This window comes from Leiobunum rupestre, chromosome 5 (genome assembly GCF_980474605.1).
Source record: "Leiobunum rupestre chromosome 5, qqLeiRupe1.1.hap1, whole genome shotgun sequence".
Lineage (NCBI taxonomy): Eukaryota > Metazoa > Arthropoda > Arachnida > Opiliones > Sclerosomatidae > Leiobunum > Leiobunum rupestre.
The window spans coordinates 17,591,897-17,603,516 of record NC_143388.1 but is presented as its reverse complement, the minus strand read 5'-3'; the positions used below and the strand labels follow the sequence as shown (position 1 = coordinate 17,603,516).

Sequence of the window (11,620 nt, the reverse complement as noted above, 5' to 3'; positions counted from 1 at the left end):
CCCGTGATTTTCCCATTCCCATTATAACGCGTGCTTTTTAAAGCCTAAACAGTGAGTCCCTTTACATTCTTGGTCCATGATTTATTTAAGCGCTTATTTTCGGTTAAGCCCGCATGTAAATTCTCCTACTAAACCGTCTTCTGATTAACCTTATAGGAATTTTTATAGCCATTTTATTACTTCGTTAAATTAAATAACAATTAAACGATTTAAATAAATTTTACTGCAACTTTATATCTAGAATCAGTCGTCACAGTTAACTAAGATTACATATCAGAGTCAGATAGTCTGTAATCAACTGTTTGTGGTCGAGATCAGTAACTTAAAATGCAGGAATAATGTAACATTTTTTATTTTTCCTAACGTCATTGATTTTAACTTGACAAAAAACAACACAACAAAACTGGGGAATTTTGGCCATATCAAAGTGTGTGAAAAACCCACCCAAGGCCTTTATCACACAACATACCCTCAAGTCTTCCTAGTTCACTCTTCTTTCAATAAAATCACTAAGGTTTTTTGAATATAAGAAATAACAATCTGAACTTAAATTTTTATCTTCTTCTAAACCAAACATCTTCGGAATTTGACTTTTTTTTGGTAAAAAAACAAGGGTTTTTTCAAAGCAAATTTCTTCACATTGCAAGAAGATTTTAATTGTTATCTCCCAGCAATCTTAGCTAGGTTAAAAACCAGAGCAATTTTCCTTTTCCAATAAAAGGCAACAGGTGAAGAGTACTTTCCAGGCAGGTCTTATTGGTTATCCGCGCAATATTAAAACAAAATCAAGTCTATATTAATTTTTTTTTAACGGGAAAACTTAAATAACAAAGAAGGAAAATGATAAATCGCTAAACTATTTGCCTATGTTTAGGAGTAGGCATCATGTTTTCTTTTACCGAGATCTTGCGGGAGATAAACTAGTATTTTTTCTTTTAAGATAACGGTTCTTTGAATCTTACTGTTTTCGTATACGCAGAATATCTCAGTTTATTTCTTATAAAAATAGTCAATTATTTTTAAGCCTAAAAGGGGAAGTTTACTTTTAACTAATACTTTTGTTGCCCGATTGAGGTCCCTCTTTGTGATGGTGGTAACGATTATGGTGATGAAGATGATGAGATGGGGTATGAGTGGGAGGAGGTCCACGGTGGGTCTGAATCATCATATGCTGCTGACGATGATAACTTGGTTGGGAAGGCAATGACCTAAGCTGGAATTTCTTTGTTTTAACGTTTAAGAGCGCATTTTGAGCAGCATTTTCATTCTCAAAGACTGCGTAAACTTGAAACTTTGAAAGGTTCACCACAAAATCCGAGTTTGAAGCCAAACCTAAACCCCCGTTATTTCCATCCAACGAGAAGAACTGAATCTTTGCTCCATGGTTGACTACCGGATCCAGATATCTCTCTAAGTCTACTCTTTTCATGTTTTCTGGAATGCTCTCCACAATCAACATCTGCGCTCCTAAAATGGTTTGTTATAAGTAAACATCAACTGAGTGAAATAGGAAATAACATACCTTTGTTATAAATGTCCTCATGATGCAAGATGCTAGGATTACCTTTGGTGTTGCTTCCCCCAGTTGAATTTTGCCCAGTTCCGGGTGCTGTCCATCGAGTCCTTTGTTTCCGAGATTTGGGTCCTCTACCAGCCAAACTGGGAGGGCCAAATGAGGGAGAGGTTATCTGCGGGGGAGGAAACCTGCCTCTTGGTTGATGTTGCGGAGGAAATAAAAGTGGGCTCAATTGTTGTTGCAATGGGTGACCAACCAGCCTCACATCTGTTGCAAAAATAATATTACCAAATGTGTTGCTAGAGTATACAATATGGAAATACAGACCCTGCATGAGTGACAATGGCCTACTACGATACATTGGTCCTGGCATTCGAAATTGAGTAGGAGCTACGTGAAGAGGTCCACTCATTCTTCCCGTTTTAGGGTTATTACCGCCTGAAAATTTATTTATGTTTATAAAAACCTTTCAATAGGTCATAATTTGCTAAAAAAATCATTTAGAATGGAAACCTTTATAATTAGTCGGATCCTGATGTTGTCCGTGTCCCCCGGAATCTGCTGATTTGGAAACTGGATAAACATAAGATCCTCCACCACCTCCCTTGGCATGACTGGAAACTGCTTGTTGTGGAGGAGGCGTTGGTAATTGAATTGGAATGATATTCTGTTGGTTCACACTGGGATGCGAAGGGGGAGGAGGAGTAGAATTCCTCACATTGCCAGTGGGAATTCCAGGTCTAAAAACTTGAAAGGCGGTCATAAACGAAGGCTGATGAACTGTTGTCGATTGCAAAGAGCCAGAAGTTCCGGGTTGATGAAGGGAAACATTGGGCTGACCAACATTACTTTGAGAAAGTGTGTTCACATGTACAGCCCCTGATGAACTTGCACTTAGGGGAGGTTGATTTTGATGATGCATAGGTGGCGAAAAAAAGGCGTAACTGACAAATGGAGCCAGTTGGGATTGATTGTTCACAGACTGCATAGATCCTCTAGGGCCATGCCCCATGGAACCACCCATCGAATTACCACTTTGGGTCGGAGGCGTTTGAGGTCTAAAAGGTACCGGAGCTCCGTAATGACTTCCAAGCATTGGGTTTCCACCTTGAGCTAAGTTGGGAGGCGGGCCGTGAATATTAGAATTGGTCGTCCCATTGGCTAGCACACACATGGGCAATGGTCCGGATAACGAACCTGGAGGAGGGGGAACAAACTGAGGACCGCCTCCTTGAAGGGGTAATTGACTAGAGTTCTGAGGACCAATCAGAGAGCCAGCACCGGAAGCGCTACCAAACAAGTGAAGCATATTGCCATAGTTATAAACAGGTACGGAGTTTGGGTTGTGCTGAGCACCGGGTGGGTGGGAAACTAAAGTGGCATTATTAGAGGGCGGAGTTGTGCCTTGCTGTGGAGGAACGTAAAGGTAATTGTAAGGCGTTGTGGTATATCCCAGATTGTCAGAGTTTTGAGACGAGAAAACTAGAGAATACCCTGGAAGAATTTGTTGGCCTGTAAAATGCACATCAAGTTATAAAAAGTACCAGAAAATATTAAAGACTTTAACCAAGAATTTACCAGCTATATGTGGCGATGGGCTTTGTGGATGCCCACAATCCACCATACCATCTGCTCCTTTCATCGGCTGCACTGGTTGATTGGTACATAAGTATCTCATCGGTGGTGGCAATTGATGAACGTAATAAAGCTAAAAGAAAAAAAAAGGATGTTAAAAGCAAGCAAAAAAAAGACCCTAAAAAGATTCATCAAACCTGGGTGTTAGGCTGTTGACCCACAAAACTTTGACCTTTATCCGAAGGCACATAATAAGACTGAGTGGTAGAGGAAGACACTGTTGTTTTAGCATAATCTAAAGCCATACTATTGCCTTGTTGAGTAGGGTGACTTCCAAGTCCATTATGATTGGGCAATCCAGTAGCTTGTCCAGCAGGGCCAAAATTCATGCTAGCCATTTGGGTGTTCAGCTCGCTCATAGTGCCATCCTAGCCAATAAAAATAAATAAACATATAATTGTAACTTAAACAAAAAATAATTTAAAATTACCATATGGCGGCCATCATGTCCAGGGGCCATAGTATTCATTTGATGCTGTGGCGGAATTCCAAGAGCATTTTGTTGAGGATGTCCTCCCATGAAAGGAAAATAGACAAAACCTGGATTATACGGCGAATGAGACGCTTGAGGACCCATTGGGGTCACAACTGGACTGATGGTATTCAAAACTGGTGAAGGTGATGGCTGGTTAGACGGAACTTGCAAATGACCATGGGTCAAACCAGTTGGAGAATTGGAGTAGCTATGATTTGCATTATTGCTCTGAGGCTTTTCTGTTCCATGGTAAGTCGCTGAAAAATTTAGGTATATTATAATACATGAAACAATTACCCAAGTGAATATTTCTTACGCGTAGTAACGTTAATAGCTGTAGGTTTATGCTCGGCGGACCTTTCTTGATTAACGTTCTTTTTAGGTTCCAATTCTTGATTATTCACATTAGATTCCCAGTTCCCCGTTTGACTAGAAATCTGGTAAAACACGCAATTTAGAAACTAAAAAAATAAACTACAATACTAAATGCCGCTCGTTTACTTGAGGACAAGCTGTTTTAACAGGCTTAGGGGAAGCAGGAGCGGTAATGGAAGTAGTTTTTGAATCGATACCGCAAGTATTCACTTCCAATTGATTGGATTCCACTTTGGTTACAGCAGCATTATTTGGACTAGGTAAAGGAGACGAGCCAGTGGGCCCAATTGAGCTTGCTGCCGTACTTGGAACTTTTGAGACAACAGTTACATTTGAAGTGGTATTTAGAGATTCTGTCAGAAAAATTTGCTTTAGTATCCATTTTTCTAAAAATAACGATTGTTATTTACCTGATTTTGTTAATCGAGAAGATGTTTTGGTAGATGATGTTGATACTAAGACAGAAATACCTCCAAAACTACTGGCCTTTGTTACAGTAGGTTTGGCGCCACAATTCGGCATAAGGCTTTCTTTAGCACCTTCAGAATCAGATTTGCTCTGACCTAACTTTATTTTGTTCGAAGAATTTTTTAGAGCACCCTATTCAACAATGAGAAGTGTTTAGTTAATGCTCCTAAGCTAACTTTAGCAGGATCAAACTTTACCTCGCAGTCAAAGCTACCAATTCCTTTGCGACCAGAGCTATCAGAGTCGGTACTACTCCAAGGTCTAGGTTCAGCTACCCAACGCAAATCTTCTTGACTGCTTCGCCTGCTACTGAGGGTCTCATCCTGGCTACGGTTATATGGCGACTCACCATAACCTTCCTATAAGAATACAATTTAAATTACTTTCCTAAATTTAACCAAATTGTTGCATTGTAGAGCCAAAAAAAAAACTATCATACTAAATGACTGTCACACTGTTCATTCAACTAAATCCCTGTGCTGATAACAGCATGCCTTAGCTTCCATTGGTAAAATAGTGTATAAGTTCATGATAATTTAGGTATTTAAGAATAAAATTTTACAGTTCTATGATTATATGACAATATAAAACAAAACATAGGTAATCATAGTTGTGACTGAAGATTTAACTTATCAACAATTTTAACTTTCTTACATTTTTATCAATGGTTTTAAATATAATACAAAAAAAGGAAAGGTTTTGTACCCATTGGGACTTAAGCAATCGTTTTAAATACCAAAAGCAAATTTAAATTCTTTGGGAAAAGGTGTTAATGAACTAAAAAGCAGTGTTAAGCATTTTTGAAAGCCAAAGAAATTAAGAAAGAAGAAAGAAAAAAGACCCGGAAGAAAAGAAATTTTTTCATTACGATAAATCGCAGATGAAGCTTTTACATAACAATCTACCAAATTTCAGCGACAAAGAGTTGCAGCTACAAAGAATACAATTAAACTTACCAATAAAATGTCAAGACTCTGAAAAATAGAATCAAGGGAAAACGGGTATGACAATTTTGTACCAAAAAAAATAAAAGAAAAAATAATTATAAAAACTTAAAATGTACATGAACATGTTTTAAATTTTACGGTTAGGAATTTTTTTAAAATAAGTTTAGTCCCAATCAACCATTCCCCACCATTCAGAAAATAGTTCTTAAGAAATTAAGATAACACAGGAGTATGAGTGAAGGGAAAAAAATTTGAAAATTATTTGAAGACAAAAGTCGGGACAAGAAAAACATGTACAGATTTTGCGTATTTATGGTATTGAAAAGTGTTATTTCCCCTTACATCCTGATTAAAGATTCTGGCCCGCGCTTTCTCGTACTCCTCCTCTCGTTCCTCAAAAGATTTGCTTCGTTTGCTGTCCATTGAGGACTGTCGCTCAGGACTCTTCTGAGGGCAACGGGGATCATTAAGGGCACAAATTAGCGAGATAAAAGTACGGCAGATTGGCCAAAACAAATAGCTTTTCACAAAGAATTTAACTTATTTTGGTATAAAGATTGTTCAAGTTCAGTAAGTCCCAATTAAACAATGAGATTTTCTTATGAAAAGCTTGTTAATGGTTCAAAACCCTAATTTTTTTGGTTTTCAAATAGTCATCATAAATCATTGAATATTAAACCTGCGTAACTTTAACAATCTTTCAAAGCTGTGCTATAGTTACCCATGTAAAATTTCAATTATTTTATCGCAATTAGAATGACATTAAAATATATTTTCTGTTGGTTTAGCAACTAAAGGAAAGATAGAGCTAAGTGCAACTATAAGAAATTGGTGATAAGTAAGAGTAAAGTAAAAATAAACAAACTAGAACACAGCTTATCAATCCAAGAGGAAAGAAAACTAACTGAAAATTTGCAAAATAAAAAATAGAAAAGAGGGAAGAGAAAAAAAGAGGTAATGAAAAATCTGACCTCTTTGCCATCCTCAAATGATGCGCTGTCCCTTTTCAATATCAGTTTTTTTGGCTCGTCAGGAACTAATTCGTCTCTAATCTGATCTTGAAACTTTATGTCAGGTCTAAGCGACAGTATAAAGGGAATCATTTACGCAACTAAACAAGTTCAGCCACGAGTATCAACTTACATTCTAGTATTTTTTGTTTTATTAACTATCACAGAATTCCCTGTTTTATCCACATTATGTTCCAGCCCGAAAAAAGCCGCAACCCGATGGACTAGCATACGATTATAAGAACTCATAGCGGAGAACTTAAAAGACTGAAATCTTAATGGAACAAAAGATTAATTAAAAGTATAATTATTGATTGAGCCTGACCTACTTAAAATCTTTCACAAGAGTTATTAAATCTTGTTCTATCTTTAAAAGCATCAAACGATCTTTTTGACTTTTGTGAAGGGTATCCACAATAAATTGTTGTAAATCGATTCCTGTTGAGTCTGTGTAGGTTTCGGTACTAGAATCTGAGGCATTTGGAACAGTTAGATCAACATCTTAAATTTCAATGAGGGTAGGTTACAATAATTTCCAACTAACCTCTAGATAGACTAGGAGAAGAACCTTCAATACTTCCCGTTCCTTGAGAGCTGCCTTGCTTGGCTAATAAGTGTCGACCAGAACCCTTAGCTTGACTATGTGACTGAATAACAATGAATAGCAATTAATCACCCGGTAGAAATGTCAGACAACAACAATAGTCATAGTTCATGCCATATTAGTTCGCATTATTCAGGCACTAATTTATTACAATGAAAATTAAAACAAATCTCATTAAATCTTTAAGGATGTAATAATAAATATTAATATTTAATTATTGTTAAAAGATAAAAACAAGGTCACTCACTCTACACCAAAAACTAGAAAAGTACCGAGTGATAAAATTAAGGTCAGTTAAAATTTTACGCAAAAACTAGAGAACCCATATTTTAAATGGACTGGCAAAAACAATGTTGCACCCTCAATATTTCCGATCCAGTAAGCTATTTAAATTTTTCCACACCTTAAGTTCTTATTTGATGTACTAGTTACAAGCCTAAGAAAAAATAAGCGCTGAGGCAAATACTAAAGGACAAACATAAAAACCAACTTATCAAATGAGAGGCATAGAGAAAGGCATAGAGAAAGGCATGCTCATAGTGGAAGAAAGCAAAAAGTACGAGGGCCAGTTAAAATCGTGAAAAAGGCAAAATTGGCAAATTGTAAAAGCCACGTATTTCTCTAAACACACCTGCAGTGATAGACTCGAAACATTTGTGACTGTCAAGGTGTTTGTATTGGTGGTTATAATTTCTGGTTCTGGCGGAGGAGGAGAAGTGTCGTCATGTACAGCCTGACTACGCACGAGTAACTTGACCCTCTGGGCAGACTGACCCAGAGAAAAGCGTAAGAAGACAGTTTTAAAATGAAAGGAACCAGTAAAACAAAATGGAAAGAATTTTTTTCCTCGATTGGTTGAAGCAACACTTATCCAACAAAAAATTAATGGCACAGAGGCAAACTGCGGTGTGCCTCGATACCATTTACCAAACACAATCTAACTTGAGTAAAGATAGTCTGTCTAAACCATGCAAACCCCCAAATAATCCAAAAACTATAGGAGCTAGCAAAAAGCTTGACTAAAAATAATCGCAAATTATTGCCGAGCTTTCTAACACACTAATGCAATCTAGGTCTACCTACATTATACAGTTAATCTAAACTATTTCAAATTACAGAAACTTAAGTGAAATACTTACCCTAGAGCCGATACCCTCTCCTTTTCGACTACTATCCGATGATTGAATTCCGGTATCACTGGGCGAATAAGGACTACTTGACAAGGAATCTTGCCGAACGCAACTTGCCTCAGCTTGACTCGAAGCCGCATTTTCATCTTCATCTTTGCAGCTGCCGTCTTCAATATGAATCGTAACAGGCGAAGAGGCAAATCCACCTTCCTCTTCCAGTTCAATTTCTTCTTGTTTGGCAAGACGAGAAGGTCTACTGAGTTGACGATGGGGTCCATCCATGTCTAAGCTACCATTACTCCGTAACTCACTACCAGTACAACCAGTTTGAACTACAATACTCGGAACTATGCGTTAAAATAAAACCAGTGTTAGATGACTTATTTAACTATATATACTTAAAAAGAAGGGAGCATTAAAAGGAAACAAATTAACAATCACATCAGTAAGAGACGATGGATGGAAAATAGAAATAGCATAGCAGGATATTATCCCGTTTATTCTAGAATAAAAATTAGGTTTCAATAATGACTAAATTTAATTGTTCTATTCTAGAATTAGAATATGATATAGCTGGATAGAATTAGTGACTGTACAAGAATTTACAACACAAATACTATACCAGAGGAACAATGCAAAACATGTCTATATTTATAAGTCTATTAAGATAGTAATCCTATGAAACTGATTTCTTTAAGGGCGAAAGAAATAGTACTCTACAGTGCCAAATTAAGCTAACTAAAAGCTCCCATAAGGACTCAACTCACTATGAAAATTATAGAAAAAAAGTATATTAATTTGAAGCAATCTGAAGAAGTTGTCTCATAGAAGCTAGAGCAATCATTACATTGATAGTCTGCTACCAGATTTCTCGAACTAACCTCTACTACTACCTTGTACAATCACTATCGGACATTACACCAAGCATTAGACCCAGTGGTTAGTATTTACACAAAAACTACAACATTCTACACTTACTATCCGATTTGGCCATTTGAGCATCTAAAACCATAAACATTTAGCTGTTTTTGGCCTTCAAACATCAGGTGCTAATGTAAAAAATACGTCACACTACTAAAACCAAAAAAAAACAAATCTTTAATCTAAAAATCACTAGTCAGGAATTCGAGAAGCATCGCAACGTTGAGTCTTACCTAGGTTTAAGATATTTCAATGGTTAATAGTGCAGATGTAAAAATATTTCCAAATACAAAATCAAAAGAATTATAAATAAATTCAGTCCTACATTGTCAGTTTAGACTAAAAACATCGTCATATATATACTAAACGTATTTGAGGATTTAAAATCCACCTTTGAAACATCAATATTAAACCTGTAAAGGAAAAAAAACATACATCAATAAGCCTAATTCTTTGAGAAATTAGGTGTAAGCCTTGGTTAAAGATGAGTTTCACAAATCTTAGCATTTTAGATCATGTTTAACTTGTAAGTATATTTTCGATACCTGGATCAAAATCTTTCACTAGTTTTAAAGATCAAAATCCAAAAAATGCCCAAAAGATTCACTTTTTTGGTACATTGCCAAAAAGACTGACTATAAAAAACCTGAGAAAATGTGGGTCATGAACAATTTTGAACGGTGAAAGAATCAGAATTCTATGTAAAAACCAAATAGAAAATTGTTTTCATTTGAAATTATTTAGGAGATTCAAAATCTACATAAATATTAAAGTAAATGTACCATACCGTACAATAATTGGATCATACTTTTCCCCCCAATATGGCATCATGATGATGATACAAATATTAAAATACCATGCCTAATTAATTTTCAAAAATTACTTATCTGCCAAAATGTTTACAAATTGACTCTTTATCAAAACATGCTAAAGGTTAAAATTAAACTTTAGAAGAGCTATAAATCTCTTTGAAATTTCACTAATATAAAAATTAACCTCCGTATTGTACCATAAACCTGTGATAGGTCTTATCATTCGCTTATGATTGTACTAAAGGGGTTGAACAGTTAATAGTGTGTCCCAAATTTTCAATCTCAAGGTGATTTCGAAAATCCAAAACTGATTGATATTTTGAGTTAAAATTATGTTTTTATCCTTCTTTTGAGATTTTAGGCCTGATTTTCAAGTTGATTGATATTTTTATTTCTGTAATGTGATTATGTCACAATAAACTGTGTATGGGATTTAACACATGTTCTAGGCAATACAGTCTCAATTACAGAGTTGAAATCAACAAATGAACTCATTTAGAGTATTAGTATATATTACGGGAAACTACTATAACGCTGATGGAAATACCACAGCGTGAAATACGTCATATTTACAAAAAAATGTCACGCAACACAAGATATATTTCAGTCATTTCAAAGGCCTGAATTAGGGTCTCAAATTGTCATAATCTTACAGGAAAAGCTTAACAACTCTAATCTACCCAAAATATCAATGAAAAAAAGTTATTTCACTATTAAAAATCGAGGTACAACCAACTCTCATTATAAGTTTCCAAAACTGAGGCATGCTGTGAATTACGAATATTTAAGTTTTCGAAGCTGAACCTATTTTTGGTCACACCACCCAATAATTTTTTGGTACATTTAATTAAATAGATATTTCATAATTAAGAAAGATAAATTTACCACTGGGTCAATATAAAAAAAAACTTTTGAAGTAGTGTACTGCAAGGGGCCTGGACACACCTTCTAACAAAGGAACTTCATTTTTTTTAGCTACACCTCTTAAACGACGGCCATTAATAATAATTATCTTGCATAATTTAAACAATAAATAATTATCGAACGTCTACAAAAAATGTTACTAAATAAGCCTAGGTCAAACACCGTTTTATGGTTTAGGGACTAGAAAGTTGGGGTTCTCGTTAGGCTTAAGAAATGGGATTTACCATTTACAAGTACATGCGTTTTCTCTTTGTTCCATTTCATAAAACGAATAAAGAATTGATCTTACCTAATAAACTAAACGTATCAAAACCCTAGTTAATAAGAACAACTAGGTGAACTAATAATTTCATAAAACCGATAGATATATTTTGTAAAAACAGTCCACTGCGATTTTTCAATCAAAACAGGCAAAACTACACTGCCAGTTATCCAAGATGGCCTCCACCGCCTAGCCGAGGTACCGGAAGAAAGACGCAAAAGAAAAGAAGGTACGCGACACCTAGCGGCAGGAAGACGAAGTAAAGGAAAAGGGCATCGCGGTCAACATTGATCATTTTTCTCCATCCCCTCTCGAACCCCACAATTTTCCGACCTTTCTCAACGTAATCCTTTGAAATCCCCTACAATCTTTCTCAAACAAGCACTGAACCCCAAGCGATCAAATAAGTCGTACAAGAATTTTGCATAAGCCTACGAAACTAATTAATTTTAAACGAACGTATACGTTAAATTTCCAATGATGCCCTTGACCTATAAAAAATCAATACCAAAAATCAAAAAATAAATGCTCTAAAATATCG

The 11,620-nt window shown here is 35.8% G+C and overlaps 1 protein-coding gene across 6 annotated transcripts; it reads right to left on the bottom strand.

Annotated features, from left to right (window-relative positions):
- Positions 1 to 282: 282 nt before the first annotated feature.
- enc (R3H domain containing protein encore) lies at positions 283 to 11,394 on the bottom strand. 6 transcript variants are annotated; one of them, XM_090175967.1, is made up of 22 exons: positions 11,107 to 11,394; positions 9,315 to 9,494; positions 9,139 to 9,234; positions 8,170 to 8,507; positions 7,662 to 7,799; positions 6,971 to 7,073; positions 6,756 to 6,897; positions 6,560 to 6,700; positions 6,388 to 6,493; positions 5,759 to 5,863; positions 5,426 to 5,443; positions 4,667 to 4,828; positions 4,412 to 4,601; positions 4,128 to 4,354; positions 3,943 to 4,063; positions 3,582 to 3,883; positions 3,289 to 3,519; positions 3,095 to 3,224; positions 2,030 to 3,028; positions 1,844 to 1,954; positions 1,523 to 1,783; positions 283 to 1,467 (listed from the first exon to the last, which is right to left on the bottom strand). In XM_090175967.1, the coding sequence occupies exons 3-22, from the start codon at positions 9,176 to 9,178 to the stop codon at positions 1,046 to 1,048; spliced, it is 4,287 nt and encodes a 1,428-aa protein (XP_090032093.1). In that variant the 5' UTR covers positions 9,179 to 9,234; positions 9,315 to 9,494; positions 11,107 to 11,394; the 3' UTR covers positions 283 to 1,045. The 6 variants fall into 6 exon arrangements, with proteins under 6 accessions (XP_090032093.1, XP_090032095.1, XP_090032094.1 ...); XM_090175969.1 differs by having other exon boundaries at positions 5,759 to 5,860; XM_090175968.1 differs by having other exon boundaries at positions 9,407 to 9,494.
- Positions 11,395 to 11,620: the final 226 nt, after the last annotated feature.